General features: G+C 35.6%; 2 protein-coding genes across 3 annotated transcripts in view; one reads left to right on the top strand and one right to left on the bottom strand.

Annotated features, from left to right (window-relative positions):
* Window positions 1-487: 487 nt before the first annotated feature.
* Window positions 488-4,599, top strand: LOC110370613 (uncharacterized). Its single transcript, XM_021326494.3, has 5 exons — window positions 488-1,242; window positions 1,384-1,481; window positions 1,914-2,269; window positions 2,445-2,700; window positions 2,938-4,599. Exons 1-5 carry the CDS (start codon window positions 571-573, stop codon window positions 3,350-3,352), a joined length of 1,797 nt encoding a protein of 598 aa, XP_021182169.3. The 5' UTR covers window positions 488-570; the 3' UTR covers window positions 3,353-4,599.
* Sha (shavenoid) overlaps window positions 4,014-22,003 on the bottom strand; it is a 58,678-nt gene continuing 40,688 nt past the window's right edge. For both annotated transcript variants that reach the window (XM_064038143.1, XM_021326493.3), the window contains 8 exons: window positions 12,684-12,841; window positions 11,523-11,666; window positions 9,272-9,382; window positions 9,058-9,191; window positions 8,798-8,966; window positions 8,285-8,724; window positions 7,966-8,193; window positions 4,014-7,881 (listed from right to left, as the gene is read on the bottom strand). In XM_064038143.1, coding sequence (XP_063894213.1) covers window positions 5,437-7,881; window positions 7,966-8,193; window positions 8,285-8,724; window positions 8,798-8,966; window positions 9,058-9,191; window positions 9,272-9,382; window positions 11,523-11,666; window positions 12,684-12,804 — 3,792 coding nt within the window. In that variant the 5' untranslated portion in view covers window positions 12,805-12,841 and the 3' untranslated portion in view covers window positions 4,014-5,436. The remainder of the gene's footprint in view (window positions 7,882-7,965; window positions 8,194-8,284; window positions 8,725-8,797; window positions 8,967-9,057; window positions 9,192-9,271; window positions 9,383-11,522; window positions 11,667-12,683; window positions 12,842-22,003) is intronic.

Below are 22,003 nucleotides of genomic sequence, written 5' to 3' on the forward strand. Positions count from 1 at the left end.
TTACACAAGGCTTTTTATTTGATACTATCTGAGATCCACGAAAAAAAAGCCGTTTGACATTGACTTTTACAGAGTTGCAATTTTAAAAAAAATACCTATATTATTGGAATGCTTTTTAAACAAAAGTACGCAACTGATAATAAAATAATCAGTAAAGCTCTTTTTAGGAAAATAATACCAAACATGTTTACAACGATAATAATTTAAATATAGTTGTATTTAAATTATTATACTTTGACACATCGACATATCGCCTTCATGTAAATTTTAACTAAGAATGTTACGGACAAACGCTAAGAGTCTATTCTTAACTTAAAATCAAACTTAATTTTAAACGTTTTCCAACATTTACCAAACAAAAATTCAAATTGGTCAGTACAACAGATGTAACCAGTAGATCACATACAGACCTAACTAAGGAAAAATATACTTTGACTTTGGTAACCCTATTTTGACATTGACATTTGTTTGACAGTGACACCAACAATCGACGGGAAGCGGCAAACCGTAAATAATTTTTATCACAATAAACTTATTTTTTAAGATAAACGTGTAAATTTAACAGTGAATATGACATCTGAACTGTGTGAAAATGTGCGGCAAGTATTAACGAAGCTAGTGCCAGCATCAGTTTTAAGCGAAACAAGTTGTTTTGTCCTCTACGATGAACATCCAAGTGTTAACATAAATATCGATGTAACGATATGTACAAAAAGTGGTGAAGTTAAAGAATATTACCGAAGAGATTTGACATGTTCAATAAAACTGCCAGATATTCTCAATCCTACAGAAATTAGGTTAATCAGAAATACGGAATGTGAACTTTTTTACTTAGTGGTGGCAAGAGACACAGTAACTATTCTGTCTAGGCAGGACAAACTTTTGATACACCAAAGAGTTTCAAATGTGGCCAGGTACGATATAAGTGATATTGCTTGCAGTGGGCAGGCAAGTTTGAGAGTATTTTGTACTGGGGATGCAGTTCCACTAACCTTTGATGATAATTTTGAGAACTATAAGTGTCCTGATGTATCAATGGCAGTTTCTGATGACCAAAACGATGACATATTGCCATTAATAAACCACTTAAAAAGAAAATTAATTGAAGCAAAGTACAGTGTAAAATTTAATGAGAAAACATACAAAGACTTTTTGGATTTACATCAATCTGTAGCATTTTCTACTTATAAGAAGATACATCCTAATTTGGATGATTCTGTATTTAACAATGGCACAAAAGAGGTACTTAATTATTTTTTCTTCTTAGTAATAACAATAGGTTCCTACATAAGTTTTTGTCCTTTCAATTTCCATCTGCAACTTCATTAGATGAAAGTAATGACCTGTAATTAGCACTATATTTTTTATTATGAATGTTTACAGATAGCGAGCGCACTAAGAATCAACACACAGACTCCCTGGATTAAAGTTTGCAATAAGAAGGTGGTTATAGTTTTAAATGTATGCAATTTGAACAATGAGTAAGTATTTGATGGTATACCTTTTTTAAAATATTCTGTTACAGCCTTTCATCGTCCCACTGCTGGGCACAGGCCTCCTCTCACACGGAGAAGGATTGAGCATTAATCACCACGCTTGCTCAATGCGGGTTGGTGATTTCAGACTATAGTCTAGGTTTCATCAAGATGTTTTCCTTCACCTTTTTATCAGCCATTGGTCTCTAAGATATACTTAGAAAGTACATACAAACCTAGAAAAGTTGCATTGGTACTTGCCTGACCTGGAATCGAACCCACACCCACATACTCGAGAGGTTGGTTCTTTACCCACTAGGCCACCACAACTTTTTTTTTTAAATCATCCTTATAATATAATATTTTATTTTTTTATGCTTAAAAAATCTTTTTACATTTATATGCCTTGTTTTTCTCATTATTAACATTAACTTACAGAAACCTCGAAGAAGTTCACATGCTTATCCATGGTCAGACCGGCATAAATGAAAGCTCTTCAAAAAATATCCTGCACTCAATTGAATACACTACCAAAATATTCCAAAAGACTACCACCTCACCTTTTTGGGAAGAAAGGAGGTCACAATCAATTAAAAAGAATATAGATTCTGCTATCGTTGTAACAATTGATTTGGAAGAAATAAAAAGTTCCATCGTAAGCAGGATTGAGTTCAATGCTATTATTTTTTATAAAAAGAATGGAAAGGAATTCCTTCTGCCTATTGAAAATGTGTATTTATCCTCTTTGGATACTATGGGGGAGGAGTTTGATGTCTTTTCTAGTGAGCCTATGGGTTTGTATTGATTTTTGTTATAGCAAGTGTTTCGTGTAAACATATTGCATGTTTAAAAGTATCAGGCACCATAAATAAGTCATAATTCAATTCAATCATAATGCTTCCAAAATAAGGTTCATATTAATTTGTTCCTTGTTCAGAGTTTAATGCAAATTAAAAACTTTAATTTCAGACTCAAACATCTTGTTAGCAATACTGGCCACTACAACGAAAACAGAACTCATAGCAAGGCATATAAAGAAAGACAATGATGAACCTTTGTCTTTGGATGTGTTCTGCAAATATTTGAAAATGGAACAAGTGCCTCACTGTGAAAATGTTGCTATCCATAGAAAGTCTCCTTACCATGTACTAAATGGATTAATGCTGATGATGAACAATGAACTAGTAAATGGAAATGAGTTCCTGACTTTATCTGTATTTTCAAGGTACAATATAATAATGTTAGTTTGTATCTTACCTTGCTTGACTATTCATAGATAGAAGAACGAAAGTCAAACCCCTAAGACAACCCACTGACCAAATGCACTCTTAATTTTATTTGATACTATCCTGTTTGATGACTAGCCTAACAAAACTCTTTCCAGCTATGCCTAAAACTGGAATAAAAAGTTGACGATTTTACCTGGTCTAAAAATCTGTACCCATATTTTATTCTTTTTCAGGACACCATCTCAAGTGTTGGCCTTCATACACTACATACAAGATGCTATTCCTCTAACCATAGTCATCACCACCCCTAACTATAAAATTACAGCCAAAGACAACAAACTATCACACTACAATGAAGATATTACAGAAAATACTCAGCTCTTATCCAATTATCAGGACTATGGAACTTCAATGTTGAATCGGTCAAAATTAGTACTGAAATATCTAGACCAATGTATGATGAAGATGGGTGAGTCCAAAGACATAGTTGTTCAAAGTAAAATAGGTAGTGAAATAGACCTCTTTGCTGCCGGACAGAGCTGTTATATGGATTTTAAAAATAGAATGAGAGAAGAAGCGGCCAGTGTTAAATTGTTGAATGATGATGTGCAAGATAGTCCGGATAGTGATGTCATGTGTATCGATTGAAAAAGTTGATGGCAAGGTTTAATATATGGTATGTAATAGGGTAAGTCTAGAATCTCTACGTAGTATTAAATAAAATCTGTGATAAAATGCGATAACTACTTAATATCTGAACCTGAGGTTGTGCCATTAATTTGAAATTAGATCTTTTTAGTAGTGTTATTGGCATTGCCTCTTAATTTGTTTTGAGTGTAAATAACGCTTCAATTTGTAAAGAGTGAATTATGGAATGTAATTGTCACGTCTATGGAGTGAAAAAAAATAATAACTGCAATTTGTGTCTCATTCTTTAATAATAACAGTACAGTAAATTGTTACAAAATGCCAACTTTTAGTTCAGGCTGTCTTATCAATATCTTAATAAAAAGTTATTGGTGATAATTAAATAAATTAAGTATTAAATTACAACAAATTAGACTAATAAAACTAATATGTACAAACAATAGCCAATATTAAATACTGGCTGTAAAGAGAGCTTTTTGAGAAAATATTTTACCTATTAATAAAAAAATACGAAATATTTTTTATTTTATTTCAAATTGAGCATTTTACAGTTTCAATTTAACTAATAGAGCTTTAAAACTATAAACGAAAATAGGCATTTTTGCCCAAATTATTACAATATCGCCTAACAGGTGACATCTCTTTTCAAATTGATGTGTGCCCCACATCAATTTGAAAAGAGATGTCACCGTTTCAACTATCCCAATTCAATCACGATTTAAGAAATATGAGAAGTTCAATTGCTGTACAAATTATACCGATAAATGAATATAGCAGCATGTGTAGATTTTCAAACAAATAGTTGCATATCCAGGCAGTTTAGAACTATATTGCGACCTAGGATAGTTTTATATCCCTATTTCACTAAGGCACAGAATTTTCCCCTTGATTGCGTAGAAAAATAAATTACATAAACACAACTGCTTATTGCTACTTATTCTTGAAAGCTGTCTCACCAAATAAGTACAAACGTTACAAATCTCAAACAAACATGTTAAACTTAAAACTACAAGTACCCGGTTTCCCCCTTTTGCGTTTTCTTAGCACCATTTTATCAGCTACTTTCTAATTTTACATAATAAAAAGTTCAACTAGAATAAAAATAACCCATTACCTTAAAACCCCTGACTGTTGGTAACAAACAATCTGACTAAATAATGAGTAAAATAGTTTAAAAATATGACGTCATTATTCACCATGCAAAAATAAAATATTAAAAAAAAAACCGTCTTTTAAAAACAAGAGCCTTGTACAAAGGTAAGAATTTAAATCGCAGAGTACGAAGGGAATTTTGACAAAACTAATTTTTAATTAATTTTAAACCATGTTTTTTTATTATGGAAAAAAATATTTTCCTCATATTCCTACTGTTATACTCAAAAAGTCAGCATTTTATGCCCCACGATCGTTTGTTCCCAACTAAAGTCTAATGCCACAACCAAAATATTTGTGCTCTGGAAACCAACGGAGAGGATGATTCCATTGCCGATCCTCTCTGGATCACTGTATACTGTCAGGTACTAGGAAGCTAAACATTGCTGCCTGACTCTTCGCACTTTGCCATATATACAGAGACAAAAATATCCTAATTTAAAAAAAAAAATCATACACTGTACAAATAAAAATAAATTAAAACTAATATTGCTTGCTAACTCTATTCTTGCATTGCACGTCCGGCCTCTCTAATTGACTAATTATTCTATTTTTTTGTTTTCTTAAATTAAGTAAAATCGATTTGTAAGAGGTAATTTTAACATTAAAAATATAGTTAATTAAGAAATATTGTATTGCATTTTATGTCGTGTTATACACGTTCATAATACTTATCTTATTGCATTTTCTTTTTAATACAGTGTTAAGTAGAAGAGTATGTACAAAAATATAAAAATCTTCATAAAATACTATTAATCTAAGATTATTAATAAACGATATTATTAAACGTTTTACTTATTGCACATGATATTGCACAAAGTTCATTGTCTACCTAAGTATTCTTATTGCACCACAACTTATATTAATAGGAATGCATTTTAAACAGTCATCAGAAAGCTTCAACATTCAATAAACTCTAAAATAATTACTTTCTAACTGAAATTGTCCTCTACTTCAGTTTGCATCTTTCGAAAGCTATCAAAGTAAACGGAATGTGTCTCTATACTTTCAGCACCGGATTCACTTCGAGCTTCATTTTCAGTATCGTCACTTTCACTACAACTCACTATTTTAGCAACCACTAGTTTTCTAGGCACTTGTCTTGAAGACGTAGAGTCACTACTCAAATATCCCGAGTCTTGCACATTAAAACCTTTCTTTCTTCGGAACCTTGCTTTAGAATGTCCATCTATCTTAGCTCCTTTTACAAAAGTATCTGTGTTGACATTGTTACCCCTACCTGAACGTTTTCTAACAAAAGTCCTGCTCATGTCGCCCGCTCTTCTGACGGACTCCATGTTTTCATACTCCGAGGATTGTGATTGGACAGAAGCTCTCAATGGACTGCAGGAAGGTCCATAATGCGAATCAAGAGTTATAGAACTATCGTGGGAGGAGTCAATAGTCATATTCTTTGTAAATATCCTCGGATCGAGGCTTCTGCCAGTCACATTTTTTGGATCGATTCCGTTTAGTTCGGTCTCAACTTTCCTGGGAGGAAATATTGGCTGCTCGTATATTGGGTCCTCGTCCGCAGGCGGCAAGGGTGGTAACACGTCGGGCCTAGCCAGATTCTTCAATTGTTTTATCGTGGGAGGTGTGCTTTGCCTCTGTCTTTTAGAATGCCTCAATTCTAACGTTAATATTCTCCCTTCTTCAGTGGTCCATTCTTCAGCTTCCTGCCAAGTGTCATCAGTACTTTCTTCAAGACTTTTGGCACCGCTGTAAATATTGGCTGATAACTTCGGACGCTCATATACATTTTTGCGTGGCTCGTATTCATGTCTGAGGCTGTTGAATTTATTCGGATGTTCCACTTTGTCGCTCGTTTTCTGGAACGTGCCGCTACTTCTGAGTTGTATCCGATGTTGGTTTGGCGAAACATCCTTATTTTCAATATGATTTATTAGATCTTTCCTACTAAAATATGTAGTTTCTGCAGAGTCTTTATGTTTAGGATGCTTTCTATCTAAAGTATCCGGCTCAAAACCATCTGACTCGTGAATTTTTATGTAATTTTCAGGAGGGTCTTTAACTTCAATTGTTAGGCAACCCGGTTTTGGTTCCGCATCGTTAACAGCTGTAACTAATTTGCGACTTCCCATGGAACATTCAGAGCCACTAGGTGACGTTGGAGTACTCCCAAAATTGTAAGTATTATTTACATAAACTTCACTAACTAAACTAGCTTTTGGAGGTTCGAATGGAGGGGGTTGATTTTTCTCTATTATTTCATAATGATTTTGATCAATACAGACTTGTGGGGATGGTGTGTTACTGTTGCTGCTAGAATGAACTTTGTATACAGCGTTTCTCATTGTGAGCTCTTCTTCAAGTGGCAACGCATTACTTAAACTTGGGCTAGCCTGTGATGACGGTACATCAGGATATTCAGTCGGTGTTGATAAACCTTTTTTGTTTGTGCTTCTTTCCAAACTGTCAGTTTCATAATCATTTCCAGAAGGGCTCTCAGAAGTGTTTCTCGAGTTAAAGTTAGTAGTTAGACTGTTGGAATTTTTGTTACTTATCCTCTCTTCATCTGAGCTGCTCTGATTGTAAGACTTTGTACAGTGATCAAGAGCTATGGCTTCATTTACCATATCAGGTAAAACATTTTTATTAGATAATTGTTTCATAATCCTTGCATTTTCTATGGCAGTTCGAAGACTCACCGTTCGATATTCACCTAAACCAATAGGTCTGATATCATCAACACGAGCAACTGTTTGACAATACAAATTAAAGTCTATCCCTTGTCCATGCGTGTTTTCAAAGTCAGGTAATGGTAAATTGTAATTTCGCATCGTAGGTTCCGATCTAACAGATAACGTTGATGATTTCTTGGGTACTGAAAAACTATCAGTCATATACATCGAGTTAGAACTTGTAAAACTGTTTTGCTTTCTCACTTTCCGCCGACTTTCACTGATAGGGAGCGATAAAAGAGATTCTGCCAAACCATTTTGATTTGTGGGTAAAAATTCGTTGTACAACGAGTGTTGTTTTGCCGTGGGAATATTTTCCAACCACTTTCGAATACTATTTTGCTTATCTCCTTTATTGGTAAGACAGTTAACACAGGCTGGGATATTGTACTTTGCTATCTGGTGTATATCATCACCGTCTGTCTTACAACCTGGACAGCCAATGCAGTTTTTCTTCCTGCTGTTTTCTCTTTTTAAACTGATGACACTACCACTTCTTTGGCTTCCCATTCCTTGATACATGTCTAAACTATTGCCATTAGAAGGGTATGTTTCTTCTTCTGGTATTTGGTTCAAACTTGGTTGGAATCGTTTCGCTGCCATTTTGTGTTTTGCTATTGCGATTACTTCACGGATTTTGACTAAGAATTCTAACGCTGCTGCTGGTGGCTCCTGAAAATTCATTATAATCGTTAAATCAAGCTTCAGTAGGAATGTCTTTACAAGTTTTTAAATTATAGTAAGTTTCAAACTCACCGCCATTAGTTGTGGTTCAAAATAAGCTGGGTTAAAGTACAATTTCCTGCGTGTTGTGCCAACTGGTCGCGCTATTTCTCTATCATCTTGTGTTTCTACAATAGACACGTGTTCGTCTGGTAGCTTTTCAATGCCCGACTCGTCTCGATGACTTACTTCTGAATTATCATTCTTATTTACTTTGAAATCACCGTAATGCTGATGGATTACTGCCGCAGTAGTCTGGTTCTGAAATAAAAAAATAGTACATTTCAAATTTAATTAGTTCTTCTTTAATTTAATTAACCCTATGTTCGTAATTTTTATTTTATAAACTTACATTATATAAATTATCTTCGCTTCGAGCACTATCGCAGAACTCGTCTGAATCTGATACATTACTCGAATCACTCGTAAAGTTCTTATTTTCGTGGTGTTGACGATTGATGTTCAACAATGGATTTTTCTTAATAACTCCATCGTCTTGACCCATCGCATTAGGAAGTGCTTGAATTCGTTCGTTGTTCACTCTAACGATGTCTCGTTCTGTTATAATAGAACCATCTTTCTTTATGACACCCTTTCTTCTGTTTCCGTCTTCATCAGACATTGCTTTTCGTCGTTTTCGGATGTGTAGGAACAGGAAAACTGATGCAACGTAGATGAGACCGAGAAGTAAGGAGCTGATGCCGATAGCCACATACTCGGAGACTGACAGACCTGCAGAACTTGACGATCCTGATGTTTGTGCGTTTGGTGCGAATTGGACTTCTGTTATGTCTGAAAATATGACCCTGTTAATCAATTTTGAAAATAGAAGAACTGAATGTGAATTTTAAAGTAGCAAACATACTGGAATACGGTTTAGGCGGAGTTCCTTGTACCCTGAACGCGACGCAAGGCGTGAACACCCCTCGCAAATCAAGCGGTGACGTGGGAGTCGCGGCGACATCACGACACAGCAATCGAACCACCATTACTCGCCCGGTCATTCTTGCACGCACATCATTCTCCCCGCTCCACTGAGAAAATCACATAATTGCTATAAGAAATTTCTATTTGTATTAGAAACATAATTAACTGAAACAAATACTGAGTCTATGGGAAAATTACCTGTAGAAATGTTCTGCCTTCGTCACGAAACAGATTGAAAGGGACATCGGCGTCCAAAGTGTTCCGTAGATCGAGAAAGCCTTTTCTTGTAAGAAATTGAGCGCCTGATACTGCACATATTGGTGTTTTGACATCTGTAGAATAATAGCATATTTAGAGAAATATTCTCTTAACGAAATATTTTGAAAAGATGACACAAAAAGTTGGCACTTGCCTTGAAAAGTTATCTCCCTTGATGGATGTATAATCTGGCCTTTCAGTGGCAAATAAACGAACGGTATTCGTTGCACAGCGCTGCCTGTTCCAAATGTAGCCAACGAACATTCTGTAAAACACAATATTTGCATAATTGAAACAAATTGTGAAGAATAACATGTAGCTGCAAAAATTATAAAACCGACATTGCCAAAAGCTCAATACAAATATTTGTCAAATTCATTATAGGACTAACCTCGGCGGGACCTACCATTCGTAACATTTTATTGGACGTCTCATTTGTAAAGGAATTAAGACTAATACCCCACCATTCGGTAAAATAAGCTTCTTTCGAAAATCCGATGTGTTATTATCATTGTATATTTGAGACCCTCGCATTTACACCGTAAGTGTGGATAAATGCGGTTGTTATCACACCACTGCTCCTAAGTTATTTAGTCTTCGAACCCAATGTGTAATTACGGCGACCAATTCTTTTAAAAATTGAAATTATGCTGGAAATAGCCATCATTTAACAGGAATTGGGATGTTAAGAGGTGAAATACTCCCAATTATAGTTCGTACTTGCACTAAAATCACAAAAAGGTTTTGCCAAATTGAAAATGCGCACTGAGAATGAGAAGGAATGGCAACTACTTGCAATGCTAATCTAAAAGATAGATAACTACATAATTGAAAAGTTGTATGAATCAAAGCAACTCATGTAAAATGCAGAGATAGCATCGGAAAATCGGAATATCTATTCAAGTACGAGATAGCGGAGTACTTATCTAATTAAAAAGCAAGGAAAATGGAAAGCTATTCGATTGTTTTTCTGAAGTGATTTCCCACATGAGACCGACGTAACATTGCCATTGAAAAGTACGCCACTTTGTTAGTAGCTCCCACGGGCTCTTATAATTTGTCTCTCGATTACCCACCTCACTATTAGCCTATTATATCGATTCCAAAGGAGGAAACACTGTTTTTACTTCCACTTTGAAAGTTTAATTCTGAGAAAACAAATAGATAAACCACAAAAAGTAAATACCTAGATGCTATTTATCATTTATGTGGCAAACATGTGACTCAGGCATTAAAAATAATAAGAAGTCCAATCAGATCCGATCTTTATATATTCGTATTAATTTAAATACCGTTAAATCGATCTTTTTGCGGCTTAAAATACATTTTTATGACTTTTTTTTCATAACAGGAACGTGCACAGCTAATACATACATATTTATGAACTAATTAGTAGCGAACGGTAAGCAATACTGTCGATCAGACGTGTGGAAACTTGAATTATATTCAGAAAGCCATTCAAAAACAAGCTGAAATCTATTTTCAAATAACCGAAGATACTTTCACAATCTGAGAGATATTGTTCTTGAAATGAATGACAAGATAGATTTGCAAAGAGACTGATTTACAGATATACATAATTACATTTCAATATCCATTTTTTATCGACAAATGAAGAGCATAAAAAATACTCAAGAACCGTAGCTTTCTTTTCCTATAGATATCTCAGTATAAACTTGCAAAGTCTTGACGAAAGCTCTTTTCTACTAAAAAGTTTACAGTTTCACGACAGTTAGCTGGAATCTGGTTCAACGTAATGATACTCGAACTGTAAGTAACTAATACGTGTGTAGTTCATTACTGCCATCAATTTTAACTCGCACTTCGTCCAGCGATAAAAGTCGTCCTCTATATCGATTTTCCAAAACTATAGAAGAGCAGTTCTAATTAAAGAGATAGGTATTTTGTGGCACGCGCTGAAATAATAGTCTACTGTCTAATATTTTATTTTAAAAGAATATGCATGTTAAAAAAGGCATGAGTTATTAGACTACATCAATTTAAATATTCAGCTAGTTTGTCAAAATAACACAGTTTTGGATGTATTTTATGATTTACGAAACTTTTATTTGAATGTTACGAGTTTTTGATACTAAAAAACAAAACACCGATTAGGATACCTACCTAATGAATTAGGAAAATAAAATACCTATTTTGTAATAAGGCACGTGTCTGATAAATAAAATACTGAAGTACCTAATCATTATAATTTGGAATGATAAAGAACAATGAAGTGCTTCCTCCATGCCTTCTACGGGTTACTGCATATAGGTACGGCCCGTACTCAGAACTATTTCAATTCTTTTATCAATCAAAAAAATTATCTCTTAAAACAACTTTTGAAATAAAAGAAGTAAATCATACATCAGTGTAAACTTTCTTTACCCAGCTACGTTAGCTATTACCTGGTAGATCATCGACGCAAAGTTCTCGGTCCTCTCTAAAGAGCGGCGCGCGCTGCGGGCACGCGCACGCGCAGGTACCGCCCGGCGCAGGCGCGCGAGCGCCGGCCCCGTGCTCTGCACATCGCGCCGGACTGCATTCATCTCCTGGAAATCCAGATTAATAATACTTATTGATTTCTGACACTTACGCGAATATTAGACATTTAAATAAAACTACTTTTACGGATTTTATCGCTATCCGCGGCTTCGCCCGAGTCGAGTTCTGTTATATCGCGTTTCCAAGAGAACTCTTCAAAAGTCCGGGATAAAGACTATACTATGTTCTTTCTCAAGGTCAACTCTATCTCCGTACAAAATTTTATTAATATTGTAGGGATTATTTAAACCCAACTTTTCGGGCAGACTGATCGGGATGACTAATAATACTTGATCATTTAGTGGTATTAGAGAACCATTCAAGTATATACCTACCTACTTTGTCTTGATCATAAACAGATGGGGTCATTTGTCAACTGGTTTTCGAGATTGATTTTGAATCTAATGCCTTAGTTTAGTTCAGTGGTTCCAAAACTTTTTTCGTTGGCGGTCAATATTTTAGTACTCTCATGCAACGTCATTTTGTCTTAACTGGACAGAACCCCTGCCAAGACTAAACACTGTTTTATGAAACTCAGATGTTTGATAGGCTCTCTGGTAAGTAGGCTTCAGGTCGATTGTAGAGAGATTTAATTAGTCGTAGGTACCTATGATACCTCAAAATGACTAACATGTCCCAATTAATCTTTCATGACTGGGTGGCCTAATTAAGTAAAATCATTGAAAGGTAGCAGTCGACGTTAACAAGTTTATAAATGCGATATGGATATGGCGTAGTACTTTGCAACTTAGTCTTGACTTTACGAGGCATTCGCAGGTTCCCGTAAATAGGCACTTTAATAGCCTGCAACTAGTAACAGAATAAGTATCTCATTTTATAGCGTGAAGCAGTCCATCTTTCTTTGAGAGTAAACTGGGCTCAAATGTTCGTGAGCGTATTTGACAACTGACCTTAGTAAAGTACGTCTGCAAGACTGTCAAAACACCTTTAAAAATATTAAAAGTGAATAGGAAAAACCGGCAATACATTAAACAAAGCTCATGTTAATGTTGTGTAGATCTAACCAGTAATAGTAAAGATGTCGCCGGTGTCACGCCTCTCGAGCTCTCCAAGACGCGCGCCGGCCGCAGCCGTGGAGAGCAAAAGCAGCAGCGTGGCGGCCATGCTACCCCCCGCCGCCGCCATCCTCACTCCCTCCCGCCACCCGCATCGCTAGCACCACCTGGTGAACAAAGACTTCATTAATAATAACATTGACAGTTTCCTCAATCATTGGTCGTCATCAAACACTTCTAATCGAAAACTGCAGACGACAGTGAGGGAAACTGTCGTCATGACGGACACAATACCACTATAAGACATGTTGATGATGCCGCCGTAAAACGTGAGGCATCTTGAAGGACAGTTAGTGGCTGTAATATTCTACGATCATAAATTAAACAAGGTCGTTAGAGCACACCAATAAACTTATACTATCATGTGAAAACTCGTTGGCATGGACCGTGACTTTCAATAAGAAAATCCTTTTTCACAAATTCGTTTTCTTTAACAAAGTTGTTAGAATCGGGGTACGTAGTGAAACTAATAGTTGAATTGTTACATTGCATTGGTATTACAACATTTTACGATGTACGATGCGATGTACCAATGAAAGCAATTTAGTGAAAATAGTGAATCGAAGCGATGTGGTATATAACAAGAGTGGAGAAAGCTTACGCTTCGCTGCAAAAATTCATGATGCATTGTTCGATGTTCACATGATATGGTAGGTACTGATTAATAAAGATATCGCGAACTTTATGGGGATGTAGAAGTAAGAGGTTATATAGATTTGTCAAACAATATTATACGAGTTAATTACCTACACACTATTAACGAAGCTGCAATGAGCGAATGCTAGTGACTTGACATGCAATCGGCAAATGCGCGAACAGTGTCAATTAACTGTGAATCTTACAAATATTGAGTAGACGCGTCATTTTATAGCTGTGTACCGAGCCGCGTTAGTTTACCTACACTTGTAAGATTTCTCTGTTAAATCACTATACAACTGTAGCAATCCATAAACGACGCTGTTCATATTTGTTTTACTTTTCATCCGCGGCTGTGGGCACGCGTCAATACTGTTGACTCTTCGTAATGCCGTGTTTCCGCGTGACCAACTATTGGTAGGTGTTTATCTAACTGTTGAACAAAATCGCACTTAAAACTCAAAAAACGGTATTAAAATTTATTATTGAAGTGACAATGTTAGGATCTAATGACACTGACAAACTCGCTCAGCGGTGGGCCCGCATATAGAGACACCCACTTTGTCGATTTAAGCTGGTTCCCGACTTGACAGTCAATCATTTCTCAGAATATCAGTTTGTAACATATTAACACTGAAGGTTGAAATATGGACACTCGTATGTCCGTTAGACAGATGTCGATTTATTGTTGTTATCCATCCCTCCAGCGCTAATAGGTTTCCTTAATCGCTACGAACCTTTGCAGTACTAGTTTTAGATAATTATTTTCGAAAGATGGGCTGTCTGGGCCACTTGAGCTTCCCACAGAAATTGCAGGTACAGCTGTGCTAGCCTTAGTCCTAATCACTTTTAAAATCTTTCTGTTTTAGTATTAGTTTTGAATTAAAATATTTAAATTATGTCTAAAAATTGCATTTCTGAATCGGCCACCTGTGCCATGAAATTCACTACTTCACTGTTAGATCCTGTTAGGCCTTCACCACTACTCGTCTAACTAAAATTCAAATTCAATTGCGTTGAGGATACGTTTAACTCCACTCAAGTAAATAGTCTATTGTATAAGCTTGGATATTTGACTCAAAGGTCATAGTGGGTTTCATTTAGATTTTACTGTTCGTCATTGGCAAACGTTTTCAGTAAAGAAAACGTGGTTTGCGGCGTACGATGACTAGTTTGAGGGCAAACACTTGTGCAATTTCAACGGAACCGTCTGGAGGTAAAGAATTAATAACGAGGAAATTGTTCTTATGATAGAAACCCATTGTTTTTGATTTACGTATGAGCGTGTGTGTGTTTGCTCTGTGGAATGTCTGCTTTTCTATATGTGATATGACTGCTAATTGGTTCTTTGTTGATCAGCAATTAATTGACAGGGAAACAACATGAGCGAAGTTATTTAGAACAATTCATATCAGTGTTGGAGTAAAGAATGTTCTTCAATCGCTTAAATAGACTCATGAGAAAATTATCTTTAGCTTTGAAAGAATTAAGGGTTTCTTAAATTAAAATGTGTCCAGTTATATGATTTTTACAATGTTGCATTCCCAGCTGCCTAACCTAGACTTAGTCAAGGAAAATTCATATTTAAAGCCTCGCATTAGAATAAATATCGCGGCCGTCCAATAATTATAAACAGTAATGATCCTCCACGGGCTTATCATCGTTGGAAATAATTTTACCTTCTGACTGCCACTTAATATTGCTTGTACATACATTTATTGATATGCAAGTGGGTTTGTGATTGCCGTAATATACCCAATCATGGCGCCTGATTGGTATTGTCGCGCCAACATTATCATCAACATCTGACATTTGCAATAGCATATGGAAACATCGAAGTGCGCGATCTTGTGCGCATGATTGGTGTTTTTAGTCTGCGCTTGCGTGTAATGAGTGAGTGGTTGACTTATTTATCTTAAAAGAATAGTCAGGAGGTTTAGCTTTAGTTTTGCCGTGATTCGTCGAAGAACTGTATACATTTTATTTTCTATAGCTTTCGTCTTGATTGGCAACTGTGACAATTTGTCAAGAAATTTTTTGGTTGCGAAAAGAAGAATAGGTGGGTCTCTCAGTAAAATGGAAGTTAAACTAATACTAATAAAATAATAAACGAATGCACTATAAAAGATGAAACACATACAAGACCCAATATTATGCAGATTCATGCAGCCACACCTGCGGAAGTCGACCAGTACAAATCTATGCAGATGCATCTATTGATTTCGCATACACAGATAACAGAATATAACGATTGATCTGCACCCATTACTGAGAACTAGCTCACGTTTGTCTAAATACACACATGGACACTAACATACGCATTACAGTTCTAATTACATATTATACTCAGGCAAAGGAATTCAGGTCTAAAGTTATTGTAATAAGGGCGACCGTTAATGCAGAAGGAATTTGGTCGTGCGTGCCATGTGTACCAGGATCGCAAAAATTGCAGAGGTTCGTTCAAACCCGTAGGCGCCGGGGACTGACGCCGGTCGAACTGGTTAATTGCCAGACATTATTTACTCCTAGTAGAAGCACTAGGTACTCATGAAGATTGATTACTGGGTTAAAAGACTTCTAATTCATAAGCAGTCCTTCTACCTCGAAGGGACGTTTAGTAACCACGCATTATGGCTAATTTTACAAAGTTGGAAGGTATTTCAGCTTCCTGAAATGGCAAGGAATGCTAGTACTTGGTGAATTATATGCGAATCACGTTGGGAGGCCCTTGGATACATGCCGCACTCATTAAACAGTGCTAATCTACACTATTCCTTATACGATCCTTTTGCGTTACTTAGCATTACTCTAATTAATTTAATGGGGACAAAATTAGCTACTTATTTACCCTCGTGGTATTTATGTTTAGAAAGCATATAGTGATACTAATAAAATTATATTCGGTTAGTATGACATCCTGGTATGTATACTCGTATTTCAGCCTGAAACGTGAAATCGAATAAAAACAGTAAAAAAACTTCACAGTTAAATTGCAGTGTTGTAGGTAAAAATCAAACGCTTTTTCACGAATTATTAAACATGATTTATATCATAAACTGAACATCATACAATTTAACGCACGAACATCTTAATCTATTTATACTGTTATGTATCGGTTCCCCAAAGAATCCAGTTGCATACGCTTTAGCTTACAAGAACATCGTATCTGCAACTTTTTGCCTAGACACTAATGGCTTGATAAATTAGCAATGTCATTATTATGTTACAAGCAATTTATTACATGCAAGTTGGGAGCCACTGGCCACACAATGTGACGATGTACCACATAATTATAATCTGATAGGTTGTGAGCACCATTTATTATAGTCTTGTACCGTATTTCAGCGATCAGGTCAGGAGTTACTAGAGCGGATACATTTATATCGCAAATTGCCTTATCATGACGTCCAGTGGTTATTCTATTGCCTGATGACTTTGAAGTTTGTTGAGATTTCTTAAAGATGAAGCTAATCTTATTAGTAGTTAGTGTTACAATTGAAATGCTTGAAAGATATTAAGAACAAAACAATACAATATGGTTCTGGTTGAGAGTAATAGGGTTGCTCTTTTAAAATAAAACATCGGTAAAAAATCTGTTAGTGGAAATAAAATTTGTTGCTACATATAGATTTTGCAGCTTCTAAAGATTTAAGTGTGTATCCAACTAGTTCGAGTGGTCAAGTGACCATGAAAGCTGTTAAAACTTGAGCATTTCACTTATTTCGTGCATGTAGTGCACTCGATGTGTTTGCCACCAGCCAAAGATTTTTGTTTGATAGGAAAAAACGGATCTTCATTTTGTAACCGTACGTGAGCAAGTGCCTTGAAATTGACAGTATGACGCTTTTCGCTTAAGTAAATATGGAGCAAAAATGTAATCCGGGTTCGTCTTACACCTTACCGTAACATTGACGTACCCAGGTGCTGCTGAAGGTATCCTAGTGAAAATTTACATTGCTATTGTAAAAAATAAGCTGCTTGATAAACATGTATTATAATAATAAAACCACAAAAAGATACACATACGCGGTTAAATTGAGAACCTCCTCGAATTAAAACCACACAAGTTCTTTCAAGCTAGCCGAAAAGTAAGCTATAACAAAGTAAAGCCCATTTAGATCTAAGTCAAGCTTATCCAAATACTTGAGGAGGTTTACAAACAGAGTTTTGCTAGGCAAAGCTAATGAGGTCCTTGAGAGGAGTGTCTCTTGAGACAGTTAGGTCGGGCCTTTGGTACCCGGAGATTTGCAAATATTTGTAGCTCCACCGGGATAGGCTTCTGAAGATCCAGTATTGGAAAGTTGAACTACGATTGAAGATGCTTTGGCTTTCTACGCATAAATAGGTACATTGAAAGTATCTGATAGATGAATAGAAAAGTTGGTGGTCTTCCTTGCGGTGCAGCAATCAAGTATAACAATGTCCGCCAGAACACTACTAGATAATAAAATGTCGAAATGCCTTGCATGAAAACCACTATCTATATTCACTATCAAATCACTATATTTTATTACTTTTACATTTCATAAATTAGCATTTTGTTAAATCCGGACTGACGTGGCGCTGAATAGATTTTTAGATCAGTACTGTTATTTGAAGTCTCATATTGATTAAAAAGATTCGCAATTAAAGCTTTTGTAATTTTACGCAATGTCATTGAAAGTACTTAGAATTATAAATGATTGAAATTCGATACGTTTCATTATCCATGTAGGTACAATATGTTTGAGTCTTCTCTTTGATAATCAAGGATTTCAATTCATGTTTAACGTAGATATAGTGTTCAGAACTTAATGTTTGTTTTCAACTCGTTAACGACAATTCTTTCCAGTTTCTAGCTAACTCTTAGAAGGTATGACGTAAAATATTTAAACAATTGTTTTTTACGCTGTATGTGTTGTGTGTGCTGATTTTAGACTGTTTGTTAGTAGTTCCTCTTACGTTCCTCGCCTCTACATAAAAGGTGATGAATATTTACTCTTCCCAAATACATCTTTCCATTATCTCTCAAATGACTAACTTTTACAGACGATTAATTATGCGCATCATAATTTAAAACGGTATTACGCACATCAATGGTAAGACAATCCACCAGAACACAGAAGCGAACAAATATACCAGAGGTTCACAAACCTCGCAGCTAAGTAAATAGGGACACGTGCCAAGTACTTAGGTATTATTTTTATTCCTCTTAATTTCCATTATATAGTAGACATTCGGTCTAGTAAGCTGCGGACATGTAATGTTTATCAAACATAGATCGTCAAATAGTGGTGTTTGCTCGCCAAAGATTGCCACGCACCATTAGACATGTATGAACTATCCGAGTAAAGTTTTCGGTGAAATGTTTGTTAACCCTGCCTCTACGCTTTTGTGGAAGTTGTCCGACAACTTTACTGGGGACCACTTATTTCTACGAAGTATAGTTGATGTCCATGCACTTACGCTCGCTACATTTTTGAACATAAGTTGTACATGTTTTAGCAGTACCCGCCTAACACGTATCTTGAACGCGAGATGTAAATATTTTTGATCGACTTTTTTCGGTTTAAGTCGTATTACTTACTTGTAATGTAAATGAGATTCGTTAAGTGTTTCTCGGCATGCGTTTTATGGTAATTGTGTGGACGATATTGTACACCATAATGTAAGAGAAACCAATAAGAGATGTCATGGCGTCTTCGTGGGTCGGTCCTTAAGGAGCATTCGATATCCTTATCTGATCGTGGACAGCTAATTACAGCACTCGGGAGTACGATATTTGGCGTGTGGATCCACAGCTTCTTAAAATATCAATAAAGCGAGATGAGGTTGTAAAGTTTATCGACAATTTAATGCCCACCGCTGAGCCTAAAGGTCGATGATTGGATAAATGATAAAAACTTGGGGTCGTCATATCGGCAAATGTGTTTGCCACGTTTAGGAATTGTATAATTAGCATAATATTCAGATATGAGTTATTAGTAGTAAAGAGATTATAAACCGTTTCTGAATAACAAATTCTTTGCAATAAAGAAGTCAAAGTCTATGACCCACGTAACTGTATCGTTCATAAGTTTAATTAAAATTGTTAATAGGATGTTTAAAAGCTCAAAACTTATTTAAATTAAATCAATCACAGTTAATGCTCGCGCCGTGATATAAACAGTAGTGGGAGCGATTACAATCAATCAACTGATCGTCTAATTAAACCTGCTCAGCCGTCATTCACTGCCTGGTTAGGTGTCCGTGATAATGAATTGCTCCCACTTACTTATATTCCTAAGTGAAATGGACGTACAGATACCTCGTTACAATCAATCAAGATACATAAATCTCTTTGTTACTGTATCGGTACAACTTATTTAGTAATTAGAACTGTACCGTAAAGTTAAAGAAGGCATTTCCTACATACGTCAGCCGTAATTACTCAACTTGAGCACTGGCCTGACGTAGAACCTGAGTTCTAAACCATAGTGTTTACTCACCCATCATAAACTGACACACTTTAAGAGACCTTTCGACTTCACAGGAAAAGTCTTGTCTTCAGTACAGTTCATCATCTTCTGAGCCTTTTCCACAGTACAGTTATTTCCATATAAAAAACTTTAATTAGATGCAAAACAATCATAGGTGGCTGTCAGTTCGTCTAGTTATTATTTCTGTCAAAGTATGTGAAGACGTTACCGTGTGAACGTTGTTCTGATCGTGACGTGTGACGTCAGAACAATTGTCGATCGGTCGTTATTGTGTTGGGTGTACGGCAACTTCGAGGTTCTCATGGCGAAGCTGAGATTTCGCGTTTACACGTGACGTTGCGACTCTTTCTAAAGACATGCTGACAACTACCTACATTCCTAAGTTTTCGCATTTTTGTTTTACGTAGCGTGGTTTGACAACTATTTTTAAAGCCTTGGGCTGTGTTATTGTGTGTGTGTAATTCGCTAGTGTGAAACAGTGCTTTTACACTAGCGAATTTCCTGTTCAGTATTTTTCCGCTCGACATATCGAGAAAAAAATGCTGTTTTGCAGATACGAGGGACACCACACGATTCGCTCAGTTTTTACGAAAATCCGCTTGTGTGACGCAGGGGCTTACAATACGGGTCTTGAACATAATATTGGTCTCGGTTTTATCTTATAAAATAAACTTAGCTACAACTTCTAAACTAACTGTTATCCAAAATTGCCTCATTAATGAGGATATCAAACGTCACTTAAAAAGGTGCAAGGTGCAACAATAACACTAAAAATATAAAAATACTCAAAATTTCGGCCATCCCAGTCTAAAATTGACGATCAATAAAAATTGTTTAACGTTGGTAATTCAATACCCTGATATCAAGTTTATAGCATTTCGTTAATATACCGGCTGAAAGTTCTAAATTATTTATATATTCGTGATATACCTAAACGATAATACCTATTTCTAATCTGGAAATATTATAGATCCGCCCAAAATTCAAATAGAATTATCAAAAAGTCTGGTATTTTTTTTACGTTCATTGCTCCTTTCAGTAGCTATTATGCCATTGCAGACAACACATTACCTTCATATATTTTTCATCTAACATAACTAATTATCAATTAAGAAAGACTTTATATTGTTACATAGAAAATTAATTAATCAGCTACTCTCAGAGCTACGAGTATAATTACTAAAGTAAAATGCTGTGTTTAGTACCTTTTTGTACTTTTCTAACACTATTGACCATTGTCGCAATAGGTTTATAGCTTCAATACGATAGTAGTAATAAGTAATTAATTCTTTTGGTAAGTACTTATAGGTCGGTGTAAATGTCTGATTTAAAGCTTTCTTGGTCGTATAATCAATCAGTCTTCAATAACTTTGGTGATTGTTGTTAAGATCAGTAGGAACTTTAATACTTATTGATCTCAGAAATCTATTATTACAGAGTTTACTTTGTATTGTACCCGTGTTCAAACTAGTTAAGTACCTACACGGTGTAGGTAGCTATTTTATATCGAACTTATTTTATAAATCAAATCCAAAACGCTTTATAGTAGCCTACAATGTAAAGAAATGTATGATTGACATTGAATTTGATTATAAAATTGAGTAACATCTGCCACCTAAGCATTTATTCACTTGTTATTCTTCCATAGATACGTTTGATCGATCAAGTTAATCCAAAGATTATGTTATACATTTTGTTTGCCACCAATGATTGGTTGAGATATTGTCAGATGTCCGTCAGTCACAACGTGGCAGGTAAGTAGAGGGTATGATAAGAATTGAGCATTTTCAAACCGCGTTGAAAGTGTCGACTTGAAAATCTTCAATAAGTAGCTTTCTACAGTGACTGGTGTAATTAATTAAATATAAGTTAACTATAATAAAACATCAATTACTCGTATGAACATTGCTAGTTTATATTGATTTCTGACACTTACGCGAATACCTCTATTAGACATTTATATAAAACTTCTTTTACGGAGTTTATCGCGCTTATATTAATATAATAATTTAATCCCGATGTTTCGGATCATTTAAACTTAAGGATATTATAGTGAGGTCCTTCTGTGTGATTCGGATTGTCAATAATCAACGAAATGTAGGGTAGCTGTTTGTAACTAAAATATCAAGACGACCAACACCTTAGTCTGCCCGTAACCACGGGTGCTGTAAAGGA

Source organism: Helicoverpa armigera, chromosome 15 (genome assembly GCF_030705265.1).
Source record: "Helicoverpa armigera isolate CAAS_96S chromosome 15, ASM3070526v1, whole genome shotgun sequence".
Classification (NCBI taxonomy): Eukaryota; Metazoa; Arthropoda; class Insecta; order Lepidoptera; family Noctuidae; genus Helicoverpa; species Helicoverpa armigera.